Source organism: Geotrypetes seraphini, chromosome 7 (genome assembly GCF_902459505.1).
Source record: "Geotrypetes seraphini chromosome 7, aGeoSer1.1, whole genome shotgun sequence".
NCBI classification, from domain to species: Eukaryota; Metazoa; Chordata; class Amphibia; order Gymnophiona; family Dermophiidae; genus Geotrypetes; species Geotrypetes seraphini.
The window spans coordinates 78,666,528-78,694,218 of record NC_047090.1 but is presented as its reverse complement, the minus strand read 5'-3'; the positions used below and the strand labels follow the sequence as shown (position 1 = coordinate 78,694,218).

The following is a 27,691-nucleotide window of genomic DNA, read 5'->3' as shown; positions in this document are numbered from 1 at the left end:
CACAGAAAAATTCATAATCTGCATGCGAGCAAAAACATGCAATCACCGCACAAAGACAGATAGAGTGGGGAACTATACCGGTCTACAAGCTAACAGAAAGAAAATTAGCAGGTAAGAGTCTTATTTCTCCTTCTGTATCGCTTGATAGACTGGTATAGTTCCTTATGGATGGGACGTACCAAAGCAGTACTCATCAAGGGTGGAACTCCAGAAGGGCCGACACCAGAACATGTTCACCAAATGCTGCGTCCCAACGCGCTTGAACATCTACATGGTAGTGTCTGACAAAGGAATGCAGAGAAGACCAGAATGCAGCCTTGCAAATATACACTGGAGGCACCAGAGAAGGTGACCCCTAGTGGAATGAGCCTTGAGAAAGTCAGGAATAGACTTCTTCAGAAGATAAGCGTAAGCAATAGTTTCGCTGACCTTTCACTAACCTCCGAAAGGCTGACAAGGCTGCAAGCTGAACTCAGAGAGAAGACCAAGCCAGTCCCCTATCCAGACCATCCTGCAAAAACTCTAGGATATTAGGCAGGGAAGCGCGAAGAGACCACTCCATGCGCATCACACCACTCCTCAAATAGACGCCAAACCCTCACATAAGCCCGAGAGGTGGAAAGCCTCCGGGATCCCAAGAGAATTGAGATCACTTATCTGAATACCCCTTCTTACCTAGGTTAATACCTAGGTGACCCCTTTCAAGAGCCAAGTCGTAAGACAAAAGGGACCCGGATTGAACATTGGAATGGGACCCTGAGTTAGAAGGTCGTTCAAGAGAGGCAGAGGAAGAGGATCCACCACCAGATGTCTCACCAGATCCGCGTACCATGGTTGTCGAGGCCAATCCGGAGCCACCAGAACCACAAGGCCCGGATGGCGAATTATGTGGAGAAGAACTCTGCCCCCTAATGGCCACGGAGGGAACACATACAACAACCCCTCCGTTGGCCGTGGTTGAACCAGAGCATCCCTGTGACGACTGATGAAGTGGGATACTTTGGCGTCGACAACTGTGGCCATCAGGTCCATGAGGGGCTGACCCCAAGACTGCACTATCAACTGAAAAGCCACCTGGCTTAGACATCACTCTCCGGGATCTAGCACGTGACAACTTAGGAAGTCCGCTTGAACATTCTCTGCTCTGGCTATTTGGGATGCTGATATTTCTTAAAGATGCGATTCCGCCCAGACCATGAGCAGTCGCCTCTTGTGCCACCAAAGTGCTCCTGGTGCCCTCCTGATGATTGACATAGGCCACCGCCATGGCATTGTCTGATAGAACCTGACTGACTTGTCCATCAGAAAAGACTGGAAGGCTAGCAATGCCAGAAGGATGGCTCTGGTCTCCAAGACATTGATCGACCAAGAAGCCTCCTCCGTGGACCAGGTGCCCTGAGCTGAGTGACCTAGACACTGAGCTCCTCAACCGAGAAGACTGGCATCCGGGAGCAGCATCATCCACTGCGGCTGGTCCAGACTCATCCCTTGTACAAGATAAGGGGTCTGGAGCCACCAACGAAGACTGCCCCGAGCTAAGCCCGGAACAGGGTGATCCAGACTGTGCCTCTGAGGCCACCACCTCCGAAGAAAAGCATACTGAAGAGGACACATGTGGGCCCGCGACCAACTCACTACATTGAGGGAAGCCGCCATCAACCCCAAGACTTGGAGGAAATCCTGCGCCCGAGGACACCGGGACACCATAAGCAGGTGAATCTGAGATTGCAATTTGCTTACCCGGGCCTCCGGAAGGAAGACCTTCCCCAAGGAGGTGTCGAAAAGGACCTCTAGATATTTCAGGTGCTGAGATGGAGACAACCGGCTCTTGGCAAGGTTGACTACCCATCCCAGCGACTGCAGAAACTCCACAATCCGAGCCGTGACCCAAGTGCTCTCCCGGAATGACCTGGCTCGAATCAACCAGTCATCCAGGTAGGGATGAACAAGAATGCCCTCTTTTTGCAACGCTGCCGCAACAACCACCATCACCTTGGTGAACGTCAGCAGAGTTGTGGCCAGACCAAAGGGAAGTACATAAAACTTATAGTGTTGCCCCAAGATCGCAAAGTACAGGAAGCGATGATGGGAGGCCTGAATAGGAATGTGTAAGTAGGCCTCGGTCAGAAACTCCCCTGGCTGAACTGCCAGAATCATAGACCACAAAGTTTCCATGCAGAAGGAATGCACGTGAAGAGCCCTGTTGATCCCCTTCAAATCCAAGATGGGTCAAAAGGTCCCTGCTTTCTTTGGCACCACAAAGTAAATCGAGTACCAACCTGTGCACTACTCCTGTGGGGGAACTGGAACCACCGCATGGAGAGCCAACAGTTTTTGAAAGGGTCTGATGAACGCCACCTGTGAAGGAGAAGCGAGAAAATGGTCTGGGAAGGATCGGGCGAACTCCAAAGCGTAGCCGTCCCAGATCACTGATCGGATGTGATGTCTGCCCACTTTGGATAAATGTCTCTCAGCCGCGTGCCCACTGGAACCAAGATGGTCGCCTGCAAGGAATCATTGGGCAGGACGGGCGGCAGGGGACCCGGCGAGGGCGCTACCTGCACCCTGACGGGCCCCAAAACACGACTGCATGCGCTGGAAGAATCGGCCTCTAGAGAGCCCAGAGCGGAAGTGGCGGAAATCACGCCCAAGAGTAGCACCACCTCGAGCCAGTGACCTAGGCCTATCCTCAGGCAAGCGACAAACTCTGGAACCAGTGATAGTCTGACCAACCTGTCCAGGTCTTCACCAAACAAGAAAGATCCTTTAAAAGGGAATTTCATCAACTTAGCATTGGATGTCGAATCCGCTGACCAAGTACGAAGCCACAAGTTACGGCGTGCTGCCACTCCAAAGGCCAAAGACTTGGCAGAAGCTTACAAGAGGTCATACATGGCATCCGAGAGATAAGAAGCACCCAATTCAATTTTGGCAACTTCCTGCTTAAGCAAGTTCCAATTTTCAGATTTACTGTCAAGGACATGCTGGGCCCAATGAAAACACGTTCGAGCCACTAGCCCGCCACACATCGCCACCTGGATCGACAGAGCCATCTGTTTAAAGAGCGATTACAACTTACGCTCCTCCGGGTCTTTCAAGTTTCAAGTTTATTAATAAAATTTGATAAATCGCCTATTAGAATCACTAAGCGATGTACAAATCAAAAATATAGAAAGATAAAGGAGGTGCACATTTAACAATATTCTTTTGTCGTAAACAAACGTGAAATTGGGAAGGAAAGGATAAAAGTTACAATTTTCATTTGGGGTAGAAGAAGGGAAAAAACAAAAGGGAAAGGGAAGTTAGCCACAGCATTCTTAGGAATCAAACTCTGCATTTAAATATTGAAAGCATCTTTAAATAAATAGGATTTTAAAAGTTTTTTAAATGTTAAAAGATCTTTTTCATTACGAATGAATTGTGGAAGAGCATTCCACCATAGGGGACCAGTCACGGAGAATATATCTGCTTTTCTTGTACCAATGATTTTCAGGGAGGGGACTGAAAGAAGATTCTGGCCAGCAGAACGAAGTGAACATTGGGAAGTGTGAGGTATTAAGAGTCTAGATATGAATTGGGGTTCGTCGGAGGCCAAAGTTTTGAAGATAAGCAGTAATATTTTGAAGGTGATTCTGTGACTAATTGGGAGCCAATGAGAATCTATCAGTAGTGGAAAGACATGGTCATATTTCCTTGCATTATATATTAGTTTAATAGCGGTATTTTGAATCAATTGTAATCTCCTTTTTTCTTTCTGTGTGATATTGAGAAAAAGTGCATTGCAATAGTCGAGTTTTGCTATTACTAGAGAATGGATTAGTATCTTAATGGAATTAGGACTCAGGAATTTGGATATCGACCTGATAAGACGTAGTTTGAAAAAACAGTTTTTAATAGTGAGGGAAATATGATCACGATAGGTAAGTTTTTCATCGATTACTACTCCAAGGATTTTAACTGAAGGGACTAAGTTTAATGTAGTGTTATTGAGGGTAAATGAATTTATCAGTTATATCTTTTCTCCAAGTTATATCTTTTCTCCAAGTACAGATTTAGTCTTCTTTATGTTGAGAGCTAATTTATTTGAATTAAGCCAGGTGTGTATTATTTCCAGTTTGTGATTAATGGAATTGATTTCTTTATCACATTTTGGATCCAAGGGGTGTATAAGTTGAATATCATCAGCATAGGAAAATGGGGTGAGGCCTATGGACTGGCAAATGCTTAGCAGTGGGAAAAGAAATAGGTTAAACAAGAGAGGAGACAAGATGGATCCTTGAGGGATACCGAATGTGGAGGAATAAGTTTTGGACATTTCATTATTGAACTTAACGGAAGAAGAGCGATTAGTGAGATATGAAGTTAGCCAATTTAGGACATTGTCTGTTATGCCTATTGATTCTAGCCTACGTAACAGTAAGTCATGGTCTATGGTGTCAAAAGCTGCTGAGATATCTAGAGAGAAAAGAATGACGGATTTGTGGTGGTCCAAATGATATTGAATGTTTGAAGTTAATCCTATTAGTGAATATTCTGTGTTATGAAATTTTCGAAAACCTGTTTGGTTTGGGTGTAATGCATTAGTGCTCTCTATGAAGTCAGAGAGTTGATTAAATATGAGCTTCTCTGTTAATTTCCCCAAGAATGGCAAGTTAGCTATTGGCCGATAGTTTGTAGATTCATTTATGCTAATTTTGTGATCTTTGATGATAGGGGTAATGATAGCGGTTTTCCAGAGGGAGGGGACAGTGGCTGTGATTAGATTATCCTGAATTAGTGAGTGGATAAGAGGTCCAAAATGAGAAAAATATTTTTTTAGATAGTAAGGAGGAATGATCTCAGATCCGGAATTCTTTAGGTTGACTTGTTGAATAAGGGATTCTATATCAGTGATTGAGGGGATTTTGAAATTTGAACATCTAGCATGCTTCTTAGAAATGGCCGAGACCACCACGTCCATTACGGGTGACTTCAAAGTGTCCCTATCCCTTTCAGGAATGGGATACAGGTGGGCCATAGAGCGCGTAAAACAAAAAGGGGCTTCTGGCACCTGCCACTGTGCGAGCATAATATCCCGAATACCCTGATGCATAGGAAAAGACCGGGAAGCAGAGCGGATCCTCTTAAGCAAGGGGTCCAGCGTATGCAGAGGCTCCGACACAGTGTCTTCAAAATGCAAAACCGAGGAGACCTGCAGAATTAACTCATGAACCTGACAGCGCAACCAGGCCCAACACTATGGAGCAAGACCTCCTTGTATTGGAAAAATGGTCCAGTACTTGGCAACTAAACTTTAATGCCAAGAAATGTAAAGTAATGCACCTTGGGAGCGGAAATCCATGCAAAACATACACCTTGAATGGTGAAAACTTAACAAGAACTACTGCAGAAAGGGACTTGGGAGTTCTCATCCGGGAAGATATGAAAGCTGCTAATCAGGTGGAAAAAGCTTCAGCAAAGGCAAGACAAATGCTGGGTTGCATCAGAAGGAGCTTTATCAGCCGAAAGCCGGTAGTCATACTACCGTTATACATATCCATGGTGAAACCTCACCTGGAGTACTGTGTCCAATTTTGGAGGCCACATTATCAAAAGGATATGAAGAGGATGGAGTCGATACAGAGAATGGCCACTAGGATGGTCTCAGGACTTAAAGACATCCCATATGAAGAACGCCTGATCAGACTGCGCTTATATTCTCTGGAGGAGCGCAGAGAAAGGGGGGACATGATAGAAACATTTAAATACATCATGGGTCACATCAAAGTGAAGGAGGAAATCTTTTTTCTGAAGGGTCCCATGGCAACAAGAGGGCATCCACTAAAACTTAAGGGAGGACAATTTCATGGTGACACCAGGAAATACTTCTTCACCCAACGGGTGATTGATCGATGGCATGATCTTCCCCGCCAGGTGGTCGAGGCAAGTAGCGTGCTCGACTTCAAGAGTCGATGGGACAAACAGGTGGGAGTACTACAGAATTATGCTCAAACGATAGATACTCCAGGGAAGAAGGGTTCTTGAGTAGGCAGACTAGTTGGGAGGGAGGGTTCTTGAGTGGGCAGACTTGTTGGGCCATCGGCCCTTTTCTGCCGTCATATTCTATGTTTCCATGAAGCTCTTCCCGCTGAAAAATGTGCACTACAGGCACATCTTTGCCAGCTAAAGGGTGCTCGAACCCCTCGCTGGCAGAATCCGGCTCCCCAAAAGGATCCTGGAATTCTCCCCAAGGGTCCAGGTCCTCATCAAAGTCATCATGCTCCTCTGGGTAAAAATCCTCATCCCAAGAGACCCTCAGGCATTTGTTTGAGAGATGAGTAGAGGAGGGAAAAATTGCCGCTGGGTGGGGCCACGCTGAGGAAGATGTCGAGGGAACCCCCCTCCCCCCCAGGAGTGGACACGGAACCTCCTGCCACCAGCATATAAGATTTACAAAGTGCTAACAAAAATTCAGGGAGAAAGACCTCCGGCGGCCCCTGCCATATCTTGCCCCTGTATTTCCAGAACAGGGGGAGGTCACCTGAGGTAACTGAAATGAAAGAGGTTCCCGCCGAAATTGGACTTGAACCCACCAAAATCGGAGCTCCTGCGGCCTGCCGTGTCTGAAAAGCCTGGGACTTTCCCGATGCTGAGGCCGAGGAACCGACCGATGCGAAAAGGGAATCCCCAGACGTTCCGGCAGCAAGGGAATCCTTTTCTCCCTGACTGTCGGCGACTGGGGAACCCTCTGCGTGGGCATCAGGGGAAGCCCGGGCTTCCCTATGATCTGAACCTGACTCGTGAGGTACATGCGGCGGGTGCCCTGGCCACCGGCATCCGTTGCAGACGAGGCTTCCCCACCGTTCTGGCCTGCACAATGCTTGCACAGGACGGCCGCGAGTACCTCACATCAGGAGCACAATGAGCACTTTTTCCCTTTAAAAGTGGTCATTCTGCTGAAAACTGCCCTACCTGTAAGAAAAGTGCCGGTTAGATGAGAAAAACCCAGAAAAAAGGCAGTTATAAAGGGAATTTAGCCCTTTAGACTGGTACACCTCGGGACTTTTTTTTTTTTTTTTTTTACAGAACAGACTTCACGGCTCTCAAAGCTGGAGGGCTGACCAACCAGGGGGTTAGGCTGCCTGCTGAGACACCTCTACAAAAATATGAGGAGATGGAAGAAGGTGAGGGGAAGGACCTAGCACGAGACCCGCTGGGTTTAACACCCCCGAGGTTGGACGGATCCCCAAACAGGACTCGTCCAAGCTCTATCCAACACAAAAGGGGAACCAGAAGTACAAAAACAAAGTTCCAACAGTGATAAGAGAGGAGCCAAATTAGCCTTAGCACCTGCTACTGGAGACTGAGGAAGACTGGATTAGTAGAAGGGAAGCTGAACTAATATACAAATTTAAACTGTCTCCACCTGCTGGTAGCAGTGAGGTATAATACCCATCCGTAAGGAACTATACCGGTCTATCAAGCGATATAGAATAGGCCATTTTATCAAGGCAGCAGAGAACGGGTAGACAAAAGCTCAGTGCTGCTGCCTTGCAAATATCTATAGGCTATGAGCTCACCTCATCTGGTCTTCAAAGTGCTGTAAATACTGAGGCAGGCTATAGTTTGTAATAACTTGCCTGGCATGCCTATGCATGCTACAATGCCTAATATGAACCCTGGATTTAATTGATGTCAGCATAGACCTCTGTACCAATGCCAGCATGGCTGATTCTAAGGGAAAAATCACTAGCAGTAGGCAACTTTGTGTGCTCATAGGTGTAGAAGTAATTGATGAAACTGACTCAGGGCCTCTGAAGCACTAGCTTCATACCTCCATGATTAATCTATCCAATTTAAGTTGGCATATATGATTTATAAGGCAATTTATGGACTTAATTCATCTGGTTTAGTTGCTTGGCTAAATGTTTTTAAATCATTTATGCTTGCTAGATGTTTGCAGTGTTATAAGTTGCATTGTCTGTCTGTTTTACATGTACAAGTATGTGTCTATTTGAGTTCTCTTTTGCATATCAAAGTCCTGGACTAAATTGCCTTACGAATTAAGACAGCTTGACTCTTACTGCTTTTGTATAATTCTGACAACTTACTTTTTTGATGAGGATAATTGTATTATTATTGCTATTATTCTTATTTATTTATTTTTTTTAATATGTAATTCCTTTGTATGAGGGTTAACTATTTCTGTAAATCTCATGGAATACTGGTGAAAACTTGTGGGTTATAAGACATATAATAGCATAGCATATTGATTAGAAGGTCATAAGAGAAATTAATAAAAAAAATTTTTTTTAGGAAAAGCATTAACAAACTTATCCCTCTTTTACTAATGCATAGCGCTGGTAGCGGCGGTAACTGCTTTAACGCTCATAGGAATTCTATGAGCGTCAGAAGTAGTTACCGCTGCTGCAGGAGCTAAAACCCATTAGTAAAAGAGGGGGTTAAATAGCGAGCGGACGGTTTTCATGCAAAATCGCAATATCTTCAGCAAGGCATTGACATGCTTGAGGTCCAGTATGAATCTCCAATTATCTGAATATATGAAGTATCTGCCTGAACTTAATCCTTCTGGGGGTACTGGCTCTATGGTTCTCAGATTTCCAGCAGCCTTTGTACCGTAGCTAGCACCCTGTATGCTTTCTCTGGCAGGCCCGCCAGAGAGATTACGAACCAATCTATGAGGGGATAAGCAAATTTCAACTTGTAGCCCTGCCAAATGATGTCCAAAATCCAGTGGTTGAAGGATAACCAAGCTCAGGCCTCCCAAAACTCTAAGAGCTGACCCCCTATTTTCTGGGGATCGGCCTCTGGTTTGGCATTATTAATGCTATTTAGGAGGCACTGTGGAGCGGGAGCCAGAGCCTTGGCTTCTGTGTCCCCCCTGAAAACCTTTGATGGGATCCTTGATAGCACCTCTGAGAGGAGCATCCCCTTGCATACTTATGGGCACGCCTTGTTCCATGAAAGGAAGACCAACCATAGCCTCTAAATCCTTGGGGTCTTATGTCTGGCTGGGATTTTGGTCAACGATTTGCCACATTGGCCATCAGATCATCCAGGCCTTTTCCAAAGAGCATACAGTCCTTGAAGGGGAACCTGCTAAGAGTGGCCTTGGAGGTAGAATTGCCTGCTCACTGCCTAATCCAGAACATTCTGCAGGCTGAAATGGAGTAAGCCGAAATCTTGCTCAAAACTCTGATGATATCATATAGGAGCATCTACCACATAATCTACTCTATAGACTGTCACAGCCTGTACTGTACTCCAGACCATGTGCTGAGGGGAAAACTGCAGCCTGCATTCAGCTCCCTGAAGTGTAGCAAAGCCAGGAGAAGAAATTGCAAGTCAGTCTCATCGCCAAAATCTTTGGGCAGCCAGTCGGACTAATGTTGGACTGATCCTCAACCCCCATAGATCTCAACCGCATGACCAGGGGCTCCCCCCAGCATGCTTGGAAACCTGACAGAACATCACTGATGCCTAACAGCTTGCGCTCTGTAGGGGTTTCCTTATTTGCACCTGAAGGTTAGGCCTCTTTGACATCATCAAGCCTAAATCATTGATTGGAAGAAATCATTCCAGCCTAAACCTAGCAAGAAGAGAAAGAAGAATACATCTTTGCTGTTTCTGCCTGATGCATTCTGGGTATGTACCAGAACTGTATTATTGTCAAGGACATCCAGCTATGCCTAAATGCTCAGCCTGTGTGAATCTTGGGGGAGTCATGGCTCATGTGCTAGTCTTATCTAATGAAGGCGCCTCTGTTTCATGGCCTGAGCGAGACTCTATACAGAAAGGCTATTCATCTAAGTTATGTTTCTGGATTGGTCTGGAGAGGTCATCTGATAAGCCAAGTGGAATGTGCCTAATTATTAATTTAGTCTGTGTTGGGATGTGAGGGAACTTGCATCTTATCATAGGTTTTCTCTGCACATCTTCTATAATAATTAAGACCTGGAAAGTTACCTCTTGTGACTCTCTGCCTGAGAGAGAGAACCAGATATTTATACAGATCTGGATTCCATCACATAAAGGAAACCTTTGCTGCCAACCTAATTTACAGCTTCTCCAGTTGCTGACGAACTGTCCCTCAACAGAAGAATTTCTATATCTGCTAAGCTGAGAAAAGACGTCTTCCTTTCACCTGATTTTGTGCCACGGCCTAATTGGATGGTGAGAATAAGGAATTACAGTGGTACCTTGGATTACGAGCATAATCCATTCCAGGAGCATGCTTGTAATCCAAAATGCTCGTTTATCAAAGCAAGTTTCCTCATAGGAAATAATGAAAACTTGCTTTGATAGGTTCCCCCCCCATGAGAACCGGCATTGCTCCCCCCGAAGGCCCCCCCCTGCGATCTGGCACCCTCCCCCCCACGATTCGGCACCCCTCCGCCGAGATCCGGCACTCCCCCAACGTGATTGGGCACCCCCCTCCCGCCGTGATTGGGCACCCCCCCACCACTTCTTACCGTCATCTGGGCACCGGCACCGGCATGTCCTGTGCTTGGTGTCGGTGCCCGAAGATCGGCCTCCTCTTCTGCTGGGCCTTGAGCATCTGCACATGCTCAAGGCCTGATGGCCATCTTCTGCAATAGCTGGTAAGATTAGATGGATAACCCTACAGTACAGAATATCGTTCCTATTGCAACGGAAACTATGGTTACTGGTCCAATTGATGAAATTGTGTGCTGAAATCTAGGTACATCAGTTGCTCTAGTTGGGTGGCCACTGGGAAAAGAGCAGAAAAAAAGAGAGTTGGAGACTCTCTGGGGGTAGCAAAGCAGGGAGATCAAACCTATAGGCTGATGTTGAGTTGACAAGGACACTTGGAAAAATAACCTTCGCTATAACAGCTCAGTAAAAACAGGCTTGATGTCAGCATTAGCAACAGAAAAGCCTGGCCAGTCTGGTGAATGGAAATTGCTGGGACTTTTAGTGAGTACTCAAATGAAAACCCCCAGACTGTTATACTGAAATCCCTTTGGTTAGATATTGATAATTTGGGGAATGTGCTTGTTTCAGAATTTTAAGGCTACTAAGGAGCAAGGGAGAGACTGTATGCTCTGGATTCAAAAAAATCATTAAATGAAATCATTTGAATGTGTTAGTGTTAAGAATAGTTTGGTTATAACATAACATTAATGATTTTTATTCTGCCATTACCTGGCGGTTCAAGGCGGATTACACAAGAGGTTATCTGGATATTTCCAGGAGAGTTACAAAGTAGAGCAGGTTACTTTGGGGCAGATCTGGACATTGTTTCAGGGTCATTATAAGATAGATAATTTAGTTAGAAGGTTGTAGGATCTGGGGGAGATTGAAATACTTCCTGCGGTGTTAGTTTGTCTTGATGGATTTCTTTAATAGCAGGGTTTTTATTTCTCTTCTGAAAGTTTTGTACTCACTATATCTTGAATTTGGATGCTGGTCCGGTTCTGCTGGACTGACAGTCCCAGCAGAACTTACTTTATTGCTAGCTTCACACCAGAATACTCACTTCTGTATGGTCCCAGAATTCACTGCTTTCATGGCAGGAATTTCTGTAAAGGTAAAATTTTATTTAGAGAAAGACTGCAGTAAGAGATCCAAGATGGCCTCTGCCTAAGTGATCGGGTACACGCCGCCGATCGAAGCTCTTCTAGTTACATGATTTTTGGCTGGAAACTGCGGTTCCTGGCCTCCTCGTACCTGTTTCCGTGATGTGATGCCGAAGAGGAGAGGCAGGAGCGCTGCTGGTGCCTTGCACCGCTCCGAGTTGCCGTCCCTCGGCAACATTGAAGAACTTCTTTGGAGGATGCAGGGAGCTGCTGCTGCGAATCCGAACGCTAGCCCTCTGAGGATCCCAGGTGTGGGTGAGACCGACGGGACTCCTCTTTGGCCAGACACAACCCTTAGCCCGGATGTTAGAGCACCGCCTCCACCACCACAGTTGGCCAGCTCACCCAGGGGTCAGGAAACCCTGGAAGAATGGGTATTACTTTCCCCAGAGGCAGACAACTTAACACCGGGAAGCTTGGAAATGGAGATCCCAGTTTGGGCAACCTCCAGGGAAGACTCTGTGGGATCTACAACACCTGGAGAAGGATTGAACCAGAAGGAACAGAAACCAGAACAAACCAAGGAAGGTGAGAGACTCTGAACTACAATACAAGCTACTTTTTGGGATAGACCTGCTGAGGTGACCTTAGAAGCCCTCTGGGACTGGTAGCAAATTTTGGGAAGGTAATTAGTCCCAATTTCCAACAGATTGAAAATAAACTTATTCACCACTCAGAAGAATTAGAAAAAATAAAATTGGATATGACTTCTTCTAATAGTTTACTTGAAAAGACTCAGCAGGATATGGTTTCAATAAAACAACTCCAGGAAACTATAATTAAAGACAACTTGAATCTTAGAAGAAAAGTAGAGTCATTAGAAAATCAGGCACGTAGTAATAATTTGAGATTGATAAACTTTCCAAGAATAACTTTGGTAACACCTAGAGATATGCTCAGAAGATATTTATTAGAAATTTTGGAAGCTCCGGAAGATAATCTTCCACCATTCGTCCAAGTTTATTATCTCTCCAGCAAAATTCCACACCAACAGCAACCTGAGCCTACTGAAGGTCAAGTAATGAATATTACAGAGATTCTGGAAAAGTCAGATAAGGAAGTGAGGCCATAACAAACGCCTTCCTCAAATTTCAAAGACTACTGATCGTTGGTGATATCAATCTCCACCTCGACGATATCACCAGTAAGGACACGATCGAATTTAACAACTTCCTTACCTCTCTAGGTTTCCCCCCACCTACCTCCTCTCCAACCCACGAAAAGGGGCACACACTAGACTTCACTAGTTTCCTTGATCTTACCGCCTTCAAAACCTCAACCGACGACACTCGTTGGGAACAAGTCCCTTGGTTTGATCACTTCTTAGGGGCTACATGTCTCCCTATTTTCATGTCACATCTCGAATCCCCATCCCGTTCTTCCCACTCCATAACTTTCCGCAAAAAAATTTTGAGCGATCTATTCTGGTCCAAATTCCTCAATCAACTCTCCTCCAATCCTAAGCCTACAGATTCTGAATCCAATTGGCACAATTGGACCTCCCTCTCCGAATCCATCTACCACTCCCTTGTTCCAATATCCACTAAAACCATCTCCTACCCCCGAAAGGCCCCCTGGTACCTCCCACTTCACAGAGAACTGAAACAGAAATGTCGCGCTTTGGAGGGCAAATGGAAAAAATCCAAATCCCCTTCAGACAGACAAACCTGGAGGGTCAATATTAAACTTTATAATTCAGCACTAAAAAAAGCCAGGAAGAACTTCTTCGGAGACAAGATCTCCAGATCCAACAACCAGATCAGTGCGTTGTTTAACATTTGGCGCTCCTTAACTCAAAAAAGGACCCCACCTTGCTCCCCCCGTCTCTGTCAGCCGATGTCCTAGCAAAATTCTTCAATGAAAAGATTACCCACCTCCATCCCACTGTCTTCCGGCCCCACTCTTCAGCTCGAATTTTCAAGCAAAGTCCTGGGCATCATCATAGACTCTTCTCTTTCCTTTAATGATCACATCAACTCCTTGGTAAAAAAATGTTTTTTTTAGCCTTCACATGCTGAGGAAAGCAAGATCCTGCTTTCATCAATCTCACTTCGCTGTCCTTGTTCAATCCACCATCCTCTCTAGACTGGATTACTGCAATTCCATCTTTATAAGCCTAACTAAGAAAAACCTACATAGACTTCAGCTAATTCAGAATGCCGCGGCTAAACTTATTTTTGCAAAAGGCAAATTCGACCATGTCTCTCCACTCCTATCCAAGCTTCACTGGCTTCCAGTACCCTCCAGAGTCCTCTTCAAATGTGCCTGCTTAGCCTTTAAGATCCTTCACGGCATCCTCCCTCCCGTTATTCCACTCTTTTGGAATTCCTCAAACCCTAATTCCGCCAGATCCTCCCAAAAATTGAAACTATTTTTCCCTTCTACAAAAGGTATATCCCGCGCAGGAAAACTAGTAACATCCCTCCCCTTTAGAACCACAGAACTCTGGAATAACCTCACATCCCCGCTCAGAAATTCCAGCTCCCTCCAACTTTTCCGCAAACACCTGAAAACTTGGCTCTTCTCAAAAATCTAATACCTCCCGCTCTCTCGTACCTTGGCCCCTCTCTACCCTCTTAGTTCCTTTCCTTTAACCCTTCATTGGAGTTCCTTTCTATCCTAACTCTGTAAAAGTGCCGAGCTCTACGCTTGCAGAGATGGCGCGGTATACAAACCTAAGGTTTAGTTTAGTTTAAGTGGTAACACCTGCAACATTAGTAGCCACTTTGGCTCTTTCTATTGATAAATCTTGGTTACTGAGACTATTTCTAAAGAATAAACAAAAGGAATTTCTTGGTTGTAAAATTCAAATGTTCTCTAATGTTACAAGGGAAACGCAAAAACGTAGACGTGACTTCCTTCTTTTGAAACCGGGGGTCATTTCATTGGGGGCTACATTTTATTTGAGACATTCTTGTAAGTGTATTGTTCATTATCACTCAACTAAATATGTATTCTTTGAGCTCCAACATTTGACTAATTTTCTGGCGATGTCCTGCCTGGACAAGGAGAAAACTCAAATTTGAGCTCTAAAAGAAAATAGTAACTTCCTTCCCGATCTATAGGAATAGCATTACTTTTTTGATTGTTTCTTTATGTTCTCACAATTAATTCTTGGATCTAATGAGGACTTGAGCTAATTTTACCATAACAGTTTTTCTTGTATTGCTTAACATTGTTAAGTATGGATTTATATGATTGTAATATGCTTTGGTTAAATTTGCTTTTTGTACAAGTTTACTTGATATAATATTGAAATCAATAAAAATACTTAAATATTAAAAAAAAAATTATTTAGAGGCTCCACGTGCAATTTTAGGGGGCATTCCCCTCTTCCATCAGGCTGTCACCAATAAAGGCAGCTGCTCACCTTTATTGTCTTTTGATAATGACAACTCAACAACACATATGCTGCATCGAATAAATGTTTAATTAATAAGTCAAAAAGTCAGCTTACAAGATTGGCATCAATAAGATGAATATACAGCAAATGTGCCAAGTGGAGGAGACGACCAGAAGCGCTGGAGAACTGGTTGAGTAAAACTTTTGGTAGGATTTCTGGACTGACAGCTGACATGACTGGATGTCTCTTATGACTGTTTGACTATCTAGTGTAGAGTCTCTGATAAATATGGTACTGTTTGCCCTGCTACTTTTATTGCTACATTTTCAATTCAAAGAGACTTAATTTGGAAACGGTTCTTTTTCCATGTAAATGCATTAATACTGTAAAGTATAATTTTTTTCAGCCTTCTCAATTATTGCTGTTTTTGAGTGATAAATGTTCTGCAGTTCTTCCAGATGCCGTTACTCTGCAGACGTTCTGTTTTAGCTCAACTTAGCCAGTATTGATATTATGATGTGCATAGTTTCATGTGCACCATGTTTCTTTTCTGCAAGTTAATATTTCTTTTCTTGAAATCACTTAATTGGTCTTCCCATTTTTGTAAACTTTAATATTAGGGTTGGTATATATTGAGAAACTTATTGCTACTCCTTGGGTTTTGGCCAGGTACTAGTGACCTGGATTGGCCACTGTGAGAACGGTTATTGGGCTTGATGGACCATTGGTCTGACCCAGTAAGGCTATTCTTATGTTAATTATTTATTTTCTTATGGACACAGCTCTATTATTTCTATCAAGTGATATACCTGTATGTTATATTGGAATGATCAATAATAAACTTCAGATCCACCATTTGTGTGGCATATTATAGCTGTATGCCATCATAGAATAATTGTTTTTACAATGGTCAACCTCATATTGTCAGTATTTGCATTTCAGTTATCAACAAAAACAGTTCCGATTATCCGATATGCAAACAAAGGTCTCCACTCACCTGGTAGAAGTAGGGATTTGGCTCAGACTCTCCTACACCCTGGAAATCTTCCACGTTAATAAGCTGGAAATCATACAGGAAGCCGGCGTTGGCAGTGCGGAACTCAGAAAGAAGTTGTACATGTGGCAGGTTACCCAAATTCTTGTAACGCCAATTATACAGGTTACACAAGCTGACCAATAATGAAACAAAAGGACCCTCATTATTTAAATTTTTTCTTTGTTTATATCATACATATGGAATCTTACAATGCTAAAATGGGAAACAAATACATGATATCTTAAATAATAAAATGCTAGCCAGCGCATGTGCAGTAGCGAAACGTGTTCCATGATCCCCTTTCTGTCGGGATGTGGCCACACGACTGCGCATGCGCGCATAGTACGTCACTGGCAGAAGACGAACCGTCACAGAGCGAGTGAACGCCGAGTCCTGTGGCACATCCGGATTGTGAGCAGTCCTGTCCCTGTTAAACCGGCTGGCAATAACAAAGTCAGATGTCATGGGTTCTTCCCTTTTGCCAAATTACTAAAGGCTCTGCCGGTCTCGATCCTGAGGGGCGGGATCGAGACCGGCAGAGCCTATAGCGATTTAGCAAGAGGGGAAGCCCCCGTGATGTCTGGCTTCGTTATTGCCAGCCGGTTTAGTGGGACCGAGACAGCACCAAAGGCAGGGCTGCTCACAATCCAGATGCACCGCTGGCTCATCACTCCCCCCAACTTCCAGCGGCCGCCAAACAATGCCTTCCTCCCTGATCCTCAAGGCCTGAACTGCAAGTTTGAAGGTAGGGCACGGACGGTTTGAGAATGAGGGAGAGAACAACGCAGCCAGACGGACCGCGGGAACGGAAAGGGGGGGGGGGAGGAGGGTTTCGAGGGAGCCGGCTGGCCGCATAAATTATTTTCATTTCAAATCTGCTGCCGCGGCTCCTCTCTCATCTTCCGACGTAATATAAGTGCAGCTCATGAGAGGAGCCGCAGCGGTGGCGGCGGCTTTGAAAATGGCTCCCTTAGTTCTTCGCTGAATTTTTAAATTAAGTTTAAAACTGCCGCCGTGGCTCCTCTCACGATCCCGGCCTGCGTCAGAGAAGGCTTCCGACGCAGGCCGGATCGTGAGAGGAGCCGCGTAGACATCTTTAAACTTAAAAAAAAATCCAGCAAAGAACTAAGGGAGCCGTTTTATCTCCATGCTGCTATGAAGGAACAGGTGAGGGGGAGGGAAATGCTGATGCTGATGCACAGGGAGCAGGCAGGCAAGCAGGGGGAGAGGGAAAGGGGCTGCTTTGTGGGTAGGGGTATGCTGGGGGCACATAGCAGTCATGGGCAGGGGATCACAGAACAGACAGGCATAGCTCAACAAGGGGAGAGGGAAAGGGGCCTGTTTTGGGGTGAGGGGTTTCCTGGGCCAGACACCAATCATAGGGGGGAAACAGAAGGGGGCCACAGAGCAGGCAGGCATGGCACAAAAGGGGCCAGGGGCATTGGGAAACGGGGCTGCTTTGGGGGGAAGGGTGTTCTGGGGGCACACACCAATCATGCAGGGGAAGAGAAGGGGGCCACAGAGAGATAGGCAGACATGGCGCAATGGAGAAATACAGGCAGGCAGGGCGCAAGACAGAGACACAGACAGAAAGAATGACAGACAGACAGACAGCATCCAAGCACAGAGAGAGAAAGGAAAAAAAACCCAGTCGTCTACTCTAGCACCCGTTGCACAGGGGGAGAACGAAAGAGATGCTGATGGACAGGGGGTTGAAGAAAAGGAACAGAGGACTAATGTTGGACAGGGGGAGAAGGAAAGAGGTGCTGCTGGACAGGGGGGAGGTAAAACAAAGGGAGAAGGGCTGCTGCTGCATAAGGAGAGCAGTAAAGGGGTGGTGGTGGACACAGGGGAGGTAAAAGGAAGGGAAAATGGACAGGGGGAGCAGGCAAGGGGTGGTGATGGACAGCCAAGGAAAAAGAAAGGCAGAAAGAAAAAAAGCGGCTAAGAGAGAGAGAAAGAAATAAAGACAGACACACACACATATGTTCTAGCACCCGTTAATGTAACGGGCTTAAAGACTAGTGTAGTATAATACTTTACAACACTGTTCCTCAATGCAAGGCTTTTGCAAGCACAAGAGCCTCCACAGACCTCTGGAAAGGACTCTTGTTAAACTCTTCCAGATATACCCCCTGATCTCCTCAAAGATTTAACAGATGTGTTGAACATCTCCATCACCTAAGATGCTGCTCTGATATCCCTCCAATCACCTCCAACTAAACTACTAAAGTTTCAAGTTTTATTAAAACTTATTATCCCGTTTATCCATTTTCTAAGCGGCTTACAATAATTATAAAATTGGGGAGCTGACAAACAATATTCTTTACGAGACAGTACAAGACATTTTTTTTCCATAATATAATTAGATTACAAAGGGAAGGTGGGAGGAAATACAATATTTAATAGGAAAGGATAACATATAGGGTAAGTACATGGAGGATAGGGCATGAGTAATGTCCAATTTCTTTTGTGTCTGGTGCCAACATATTTCAAAAAGTAAGTACCCAACTGATCATGGTGCCTTTTTTGGCAGATTAACTCATCTTGGTGCACTAGAACAGTTGGCACAGCCATTTTGAAATATGATGGTGCCATAAGCAGAAGCAACTGGACATTATTCTTGCATTTAGAGGTGGGTCTAGATCAGAGTTTGGGTGTGAGGAAGAGAGAATGGATCTGGTGATGGTGAGCATATATGTACAGGGTGTCCAAAGGGGGTGTCAAGGAATAAGGAGACTCAATGTATAATTAAACTTTGGAGTTTTGTTGCCAGGGAATGTGGTGAAAGCTGTTAGCTTAACAGGGTTTAAATTCTTTATTCATTTTTCATCTTACAGCAAATACATATATATTAAACATTTGTCAATAAATACATCATTGGAATTCTATCATTTATGATACTAATAGATAAAATTTTTTATCCCATCCCTCCCTCCCTTTCAGTCTTGCATTCAATCAAATATATCATATCAATAATCTTTTCTAGTGATCTAATCATTTAATAAATTCAAATTCCCCCCTCCCATCCCTTCTACCTTAAATTGTATTTATAATGTAAAATGGTATCTACTCATTGCAATATTTTGTTAATGGCCACCATATCTCATTAAATTTATTAAAATTCCCTTTTTGTACAGCTATTTGCTCTCCATTTTGTAAATATGACATCGAATTCCACCAGAAGTTATAATTAAGTCTATTCCATGATACCCGTTTTTTTTCAAGGGTCCTTTTATAAAAAATTAAATCGTATTCTTACAAAATTTATTTGGCTAGGTAAAATGCCTAGAATTGCTTTAGTATCTTTACCAAAACCAATTAAGGAGGGTGGAGTAAATTTTCAAATTTTTATAGGTATCATCAATTCTATATTTTACGCCTGGGTATGTATTGGGTCCTCCCAGAACTCATGGAAGATACTCCAGATTGGCGCAAAATAGCAAAACATAAGAAACAATGTGAATGAAAAATGTAAAAACAAAGAAAACCAGCTGGAGAACTCAAACCACTAGTGGTTAGGAGTCCCGCCCGCAGCAATGACCGAGAGGGAACTCGTAGCATATAAAATCAAAATAACCACTTAGCTCAGACAGCCGGTAATTCACTGCTGATAACCTCCACGCTCGACAGTCATAAAATCGATATTTTTTAAAGAGAGAACTGGATTCAAAAGTTCAAACCACCAAGATGACAACGGATCAATCACGTTGCTGATGCGATCCCGTTGATACTAGCTAGTGGAGGTTATCTGCAGTGAATTACCGGCTGTCTGAGCTAAGTGGTTATTTTGATTTTATATGCTACAAGTTCCCTCCCGGTCATTGCTGCGGGCGGGACTCCTAACCACTAGTGGTTTGAGTTCTCCAGCTGGTTTTCTTTGTTTTTACATTTTTCATTCACATTGTTTCTTATGTTTTGCTATTTTGCGCTGATATGTGTTTTACTGTTTTGCACTACTGTTGATATTTTTGATAGCTTTTTTTCACGACGTGCTGTCATCACTCGATTAAGGATTAAGAATTCGAGGATTTCCACTTGCATTAGGATTGGACACAGAATTGTTATGTGAACTTGGATTTTTCATGCTTGTTTGATTGAGTTTTTGAATGAGGATTGGGACATGTTTGACTTTTTTATTGTCTTTTTTATTTTTATTTTTGTTAGTAGTTTTTGGACTTACAGGGTACTTTTTTCACTTCCCTTTTCTTATATTCTTTTCCCCTGGTCTTTTTATACTGGATGGATGCTTGCACCCGATTTTTATCAGCCTACTTATTAAATACTATGGCATTATGATGTACGGGGCAGAATTTATTAAGACTTCATGAATATCTGCCTGTGGCTATTGGTCATCATGAAGGGTAAACTAAGCCTGTACTGATTGCCTTTCTTTATTATTATTATTTTTTGAACGGTTTGTTAGAATGGTGCAATGATATTTCCATTGTAGAACATCCAGTTGAGGAGATTAATATTTGTTTACCAATTTTTGAGATTTGGATAAATTAAAAGGAACATGAGTCGCCATTCCAACCATAGCCAATCTGGAGTATCTTCCATGAGTTCTGAGAGGACCCAATACATACCCAGGCGTAAAATATAGGATTGATGATACCTATAAAAATTTGGAAAATTTACTCCACCCTCCCTAATTGGTTTTTGTAAAGATACTAAAGCAATTCTAGGCATTTTACCTAGCCAAAAAAATTTTGTAAGAATACGATTTAATTTTTTATAAAAGGACCCTTGAAAAAAAATGGGTATCATACTCATTTGATAACAAACCACAGGCAATATCATCATTTTGATTGTTTGAACTCTCCCCCACCAAGAAAGATGTAAAGGATTCCAATGCTCACACATTTCTGTAACCTTTTTAACAAAAATTTTTCATTCTCTTTCATTGTGTCCTCCAGCGTATTTTTAATCCAAATTCCTAAATATTTTAATCCATCTTCCTTCCATATAAAAGAGAATGAGTCAAACAAGCCCCTTGTACAATGCACATTAAGTGGAAGAATTTCTGATTTACTCCAATTTATCTTAGAAACATAGAAAGATGACGGCAGATAAGGGCTACAGCCCATCAAGTCTGCCCACACCATTGACCCACCCTTATAAGTCTACTGGCCCCCTTAACTCTACTAACCTGCTCTATTAAGTCAATATCCTAGCGACCCTATTCATTGGTATAACCCTCGCAGTGATCCCACATAGGTATCCCATTTATTCTTGAAGTCTGGGATACTGCGGGCCTCGATCACCTGTACTGGAAGCTTGTTCCAATGCTCTATCACTCGTTCCGTGAAGAAGTACTTCCTGACGTCTTATATCCTGAAAATTTTCCAAATTTCTCAATCAACTCAACCAAGCATGGAATTGTAATTTCTGAATTTCTCAAATGAAACAGTGTATCATCTGCATTTGCAGAGACTTTATATTCCCGATCTATATACTCTTAGTACTCTCTAATATTCTTCTATCTACCAAACGTTATCTAAAACCCCATAATTCACCCTATTCTTATCTCCTAAAGACCTCTACTTCCCGTTGGTAACTCTTTACCCAACGTTTTATTACCTTAAAAATTTTATGTCATCGCTTATTCTATTCCTTCAAATTTTGAATGTAATTCTTCTTTTAGTTTGGATGTAATCTGCCTTGAACCGCAAGGTAATGGCAGAATAGAAATCACTAATGTAATGTAATGTATAAGGAATCCCCTGATTCCCCTTAGCTTGTTGAATGGCTAATAACAAGGGTTCTAATACAATATCAAAAAGCAAAGGAGATAATGGACAGCCTTGTCTAACCCCTCTCTGCAAGTTAAAACACTCTGACAAATTAGTATACAATCTTGCAGCAGGGGAGCTATGTTTGAATCATTTGTATAAATCCTGAACCTATGCCAAACCAATCTAATGCCTGATACATGAAGGTCCATTCCACATGACCAAAGGCTTAACAGGGTTTAAAAAAAAAGGTTTGGATAATTTCCTAAAACAAAAAAGTCCATAAACCATTAAGATGGACTTTGCGAAATCCACTGCACAGCATAAAATCTGTTTTACTCCTTGGATGTTTCTACTTTATTGGAACAATCAAACAGAGAAGTGGCTACTCCAGCCACCCTCTTACTGATTGTAGCTTTGGCTCCAGATAGAGACTGGATCCTTAAACTTTTCTTTAAAAATAGATCTAAGGACTTCCTGGGTTTCCATATTCAGATATTTCCTGATGACTCGAGGGAGACTCGGAAGAGAAGAAGGGAAATTCTATTGTTGAAACCAGGCATGACTCAGATAGGAACTTTTTTCTTTCTTAGATTTTCATGTAAATGTGTCATTAGATACCGTTCCTTTAAATATATGTTTGTAGAACCTGCTCACTTGATTGCTTTCCTCTCTCTGAAGCGTCTTGAGTGTAGAATACCATCTGTATCCAAGTGATAATTAGCTCTGCCTCTGCTTCAGCAACAGATTAAGTGAATTTCTTGTAAAGTTATTCTTTAAATTTAACTACTCTTTTTGTTAATCTTGGATCCAAATTGAGGACTAGTGTGTGATTAAGATGAAATGTGTTTTTTCTTTATATTTTGAATCACTTTCAGGATTGAAAGTAAATTTAAATATTATGTTTTCTTGATTACATTTTCTGTACAAGATGAGATGCTTGATAATAATCTTATAAATAAATAAATAAAAATCTGGGATCTTGCCAGGTATTTGTGACCTGGGTTGACCACTGTTGGAAACAGGATGGACCTTCAGTCTGTCCCTGTATGGTAGCTTGATGGACCTTCAGTCTGTCCCTGTATTGCAGCTCTTATGTTTTATCTAAGCAGTGTGCAAGTGCTAAAGATAGAGGAAGAAAAAAGTTGTAATTCAGAACACCTGCCTTGAGAGAAGCATAAACTGGCTGTAGCTCTGGAAAAGAGATGTATGTTTAATTTGAATCCAAAATATCTGCTGTCACTGCAGATAAACATATATCCTCGGATTCTATAAACTTGTCCACCCATATTTATGCCTTGACTGCAAATTTGCACACACAAGTTACAGAATAAGGGCATTGCACAAGCAACTTAATAATTAGATGCTAATTGAAGTCAATTAATGGCATCAATTAGCATTTGCATGTGTAACTGCCCTTAATTACTATTCTAGAAGTTGTGTTTGCCAATTCCACTGCGCACAACTTCCAAGGGGAGTGAATGCTGAAGGTGCATGAGTGGGCCTGGGGTGTGTCAAGGAGTTAGGCACATCGGTTACAAAATGCTAGGAATTATAAACAAAAGTCTATAAACAGAGCCTAAGTTTAGCCATCTAAATGAATTGAGAAACATCATTTGAAATGGCAAGAAACGTTAAATTTAAAGTGCCTAACTGGAATCACGCATCTGGAGGTGCCTATTGGCACCTAACACCATTATAGGCATGACTAACAACAGAAGAGGTGTTAGGCGCTGTAAAGCACCTATGTAGGTGCGATTCACGGCATAGATAGGTGCTGGAAATGTAGGCCTTGAAACCCCTAGGCTACATTTCTGGTGCCTATCTTTCCGGTGCTGTTGTGTGATTGATACGCTGTTTAGAGAATCCGGGCCTATGTGCCTAATTGCAAAAAGTTAGGCATGAGCTCTTAGACCAGCCTTTGATATAGCACAAGTGTCCATGACTAAAATTAGACACAAAACTTAACTTCTGTTAGTATTCTATAAGGGCAATTCTACATAGAACTGCTGTTATAGACTTCATGCATAGTGTGCATCATCCTGGTGCTTAAATTTTGGCACCGTGTCTTGAATCAACTCCATCTATTTCTGTTATGTCCAGGCAGCCTTGACTCTAGACGCACATGTCAATATTCACACAGCTGGTGGCTCACCTGACAACATTTTCAAGGCTTGATTTGGGATTTAGTCCACACTCTCACATTATTTGGATGGGAGATTCTAGACAAAACATTAACTTGGTCACAGTTCTCTAAAAAGTCTCCCATGCGTCAGAATTGCAAAGCTCCCTAACTCTCCCCCCCTCCCAATTCTGACATCCTAGTCTGCCCTGTAGCAGGACCAGCTCTATTGTTTATACCCCTGACATAAATACTACTCTGGGAATGCCTCTTTTTAAACTAAGTACAGGTGCTGAAAAAGCTTGAAATACTTCTATTAATTTTGGACAGTGAAGTTTCACACTGTGATATTCAGTTAATTAATTCCTTAGTTTTCAAATGAGTTTAGCTAATAACTATCTTCATAAAACAAAGATCTTGATGAATAGACACCATTTTCCAGTGAAAGTATATTTGCAAATGGGGGGAGGAGGGTGGTTTATAGTTTACTGTGCGTTTAATCAAAGAAAAAGAATATTTATATTGTATATTTTTGATTAAATGTTAAAGGAAAGGGGGGGTGGGAAGGGAATAAATTTATATATTTGATGTTATGTTAGAAAGAAATTCAAGTGATGTATTTAATATCAAACGTTTTATTATTTGTACACTTGATGTAAGATTAAAAATGAATAAAGAATTAAAAAAAACAACAACAAAGATCTTGGTGCTGTTTAAATACAAATGTCAAACATTTTCCCATGTCTGGATATTTTAAGTCTATTGGTATTAGATATCAAGCTGCCACCTCCCATCTCTGCATATTCTACAGAACCCTTGTCCTACCAGCTATCTTTTTCAGTCCTGCAGAATATAATAAGCAGACCTGGATATTCAGTCACAATTTCCTACTATTTGTGAGACATTTATGATGCAATCCTAAGCATTAAAACTGCCTTAGCTACTTTTTTGGTTCTCTTCTCAGGCATCAGCTCACCTGGCTCTCGCTCTTCCTTGAGCATCCAAGTCCACTGTTGGCACTCCCAAGCGGACAAACCTGGTAAAGAGAGATTGCTCCATGTTGGAGTATTTCTGAAAAGCCATATTCTTAATGACAGGTGGAAGCTGGTGATGGTCACCAATCATGATCCAACGTTTCAGGCGGCTAAAACCATCTTCTGGATTCTATAAAACAATATAGATTGTTACAATGTGGTTTAGAACTTGGCTCTTAAGGATGTGAGATGAAGAAATGTGGTCTACTGGCCAATCCAGGAGTCTATGAAAATTTAGTGTTTGATTACTAACAAAAAGTAGAAAGGTTTTTCTCCCACTCCACACATTATCAGATTGTGGAATGTGTTGCTGAAGGATGTGGTAAAGGTATCTATTACAAGATTTATATGGCAGAACAAAGATCTGCTCTGTACTGCATTCAGAGTCTTGAATCTTAGGGTTTCATTTGTATATATTAGTACTTTTGTGGTCCCATATTTGCATAGGGGTTTATCTGTGTTCTGCATGTGTGACCAAGGCCAGGTGTTCTGGTAAGAATGAATGTTGAGAAGCATACAGTGTTGCTTTGTGTAATTTAATTTTGTGGTTAACAGTTATGTGTTGTTAATAAGATTATATTGTGTGTATATATGAAAAATGAATGGAAAAAATGGTATTACAATTAGTACTATTATGGGGGCAGGGCCTGGGGCGGAGGTTGGGTGGGTTCTGGGGCGGAGCTTTCAACCCTTCTCTCCCAAACAAAAAAGCATTTTTTTGCCTATGCCTAGAATGACTATTTGAATAACCAGGCAGATCGCTGGAGTGATGTCAGGGTGAGGAAGGATCTATACTACATTGGCAGCCGATGAAGACACGAGTAAAGTTCAAATTTGCCTGTTTCTGCTTTAAAGCATTACACGGACTTGCCCCCAAATACATTACTGACCTTTTCTCCTCAACCAACAGACACAAGAGAAGTTCACATTCCAACTTCGTTTCCCCCCCCCCCCAGTGAGAGGTTGCAAACTGAAAAAACACCATGAATTCCTTCTCTCATACCAAGCAGCATCATGGGGTAAAGACCTAGAACAATTACTTTCACCCTCTACTTATGAGGAATTTAGGAAACGTCTAAAAACACACCTGTTCCTAAAACATCTTGACAACTGATCCACTTATCTCTTTCCTCTCAATAGCGACCTACTGTCCTTTTGATCAGTTTTCTCCTCAACAATGAATTTCCTGTCTAATTATTTCTCTTTCTTCTTCCCCTCTTGAAGTCAGTCAATTTGTACCTTTGCTTAATCTTTTGTAAACCGCATAGAACTTCACGGTATTGCGGTATATAAGCTGTTATTATTATTATTATTATACTTCTACTAAGACCAAGCATCTTAATCAAAAATTTGGCCTGCGACTTAGCCTGTGTTTTAGATTTCCACCCCTTATGTGATTGAATTTGACACCCCTGATCTAGGGCAGTGTTTCTCAACTCGTTCCTGGAGTACCCCCTTTCCAATCAGGTTGCCAAGATATCCACAATGAATATGCATGAAAGAAATTTGCATATAATGGAGGCAGTGTATGCAAATCAAGTTTATGCAAATTCAATGTGGATATCCTGAAAACCTGACTGGCAAGGGGGTACTCCAGGACTGAGCTGAGAAACACTGCTCTAGGGTCTACATATTCAGGTCTTCCAGTCTCTTCTCATATGTCATTTGGTGTAACCCCCATGCCACTTTTGTCAAATTCTGCTGGACGACTTTGTCTTTTTGCATCCTTAGCAAGATATGGCCTCCAGGTGGGACCTTACCAATGACTTATACAAGAGCAACACCTCCTTTCATCAACTGGTTATGCCTCTCTCTATGCAGCCTAGCATTCTTATGGTTACACCCTGTCATACTGTTTTGTCACCCTCAGATCCCCAGACATTTATCACCCCAAGGTCCCTCTCCCTGTGTGTGTGTGTATATTAGCCTCTTATCTCCTAGGACATACAACTCCCTTGGATTTCTAACCCCAAATACGTCACTCTCCACTTCTTTGCATTACATTTTAACTGCAGAACATTAGACAATTCTTCTAACCTTTGCATATCCTTTTTCATGCTTCCCATTCCCTCCGGGATATCCACTCTGTTACAAATTTTGGTATTATCTGCAAAAAGGCAGATCTTACCCTTTTAATCTTTCAGTAATGTCGCTCACAGATATATTGAACAGAATCGGCCTCAGCACCTAAAACCAGGTGTAAATTCTCAGCACACAAGTTGGGTGTGGATCCCCTAAATTCAGTAATACTGTGCGCAGTTTAAGGGAACACCCCTGACCTGCCTATGCCATCGTTATGCTTCCCTTTCAGATCTGTGTGGAAACACTTAGGCACTAATTTCTATTTCCATTTATTAACACTGTATTTATATCCCACATTATCCAAAAATTTTTGTTGGGTTCAATTAGACTAAATCAATTGTTTACCAAAATAGAACAAAGTACAAAATTCAAATACCGTAAAGTACTAGTAAACAATACTTGAACATAGAAAAATGAATAATAAAAGAAACACAACAAAAATTCTATCACTTAGCTATTACTTAATAGAAATCTCCCAAAAAGATGTGTGCTATTTTACTGTTAACCCTAGTTCTTAGTAATTAGGTCTCATTGTAAAAATTGAGGCCTGGAAACAAGAGTGGTAAAATAACACATCTTAATGGTAGCCCATGTTGATAACTGCATCCTTATAAGTTATTCTGAGTATCTTGTGAAAACAATATCCTGCTCCCATCATGTTCGGGACCATTTTATTAGGGAAGAGCAGGTTCACCAATAGTATGGGCTCATGACAGCTGGCTAAGAGAGAAGACAACCT

At 42.5% G+C, this 27,691-nt stretch overlaps 1 protein-coding gene across 2 annotated transcripts in view; it reads right to left on the bottom strand.

Annotated features, from left to right (window-relative positions):
• Nucleotides 1-27,691, bottom strand: part of AQR (aquarius intron-binding spliceosomal factor) — a 266,639-nt gene that overhangs the window by 23,538 nt on the left and 215,410 nt on the right. For both annotated transcript variants that reach the window (XM_033951821.1, XM_033951822.1), the window contains exons 29-30: nt 24,813-25,000; nt 15,941-16,112 (exon numbers count right to left, since the gene is read on the bottom strand). In XM_033951821.1, coding sequence (XP_033807712.1) covers nt 15,941-16,112; nt 24,813-25,000 — 360 coding nt within the window. The remainder of the gene's footprint in view (nt 1-15,940; nt 16,113-24,812; nt 25,001-27,691) is intronic.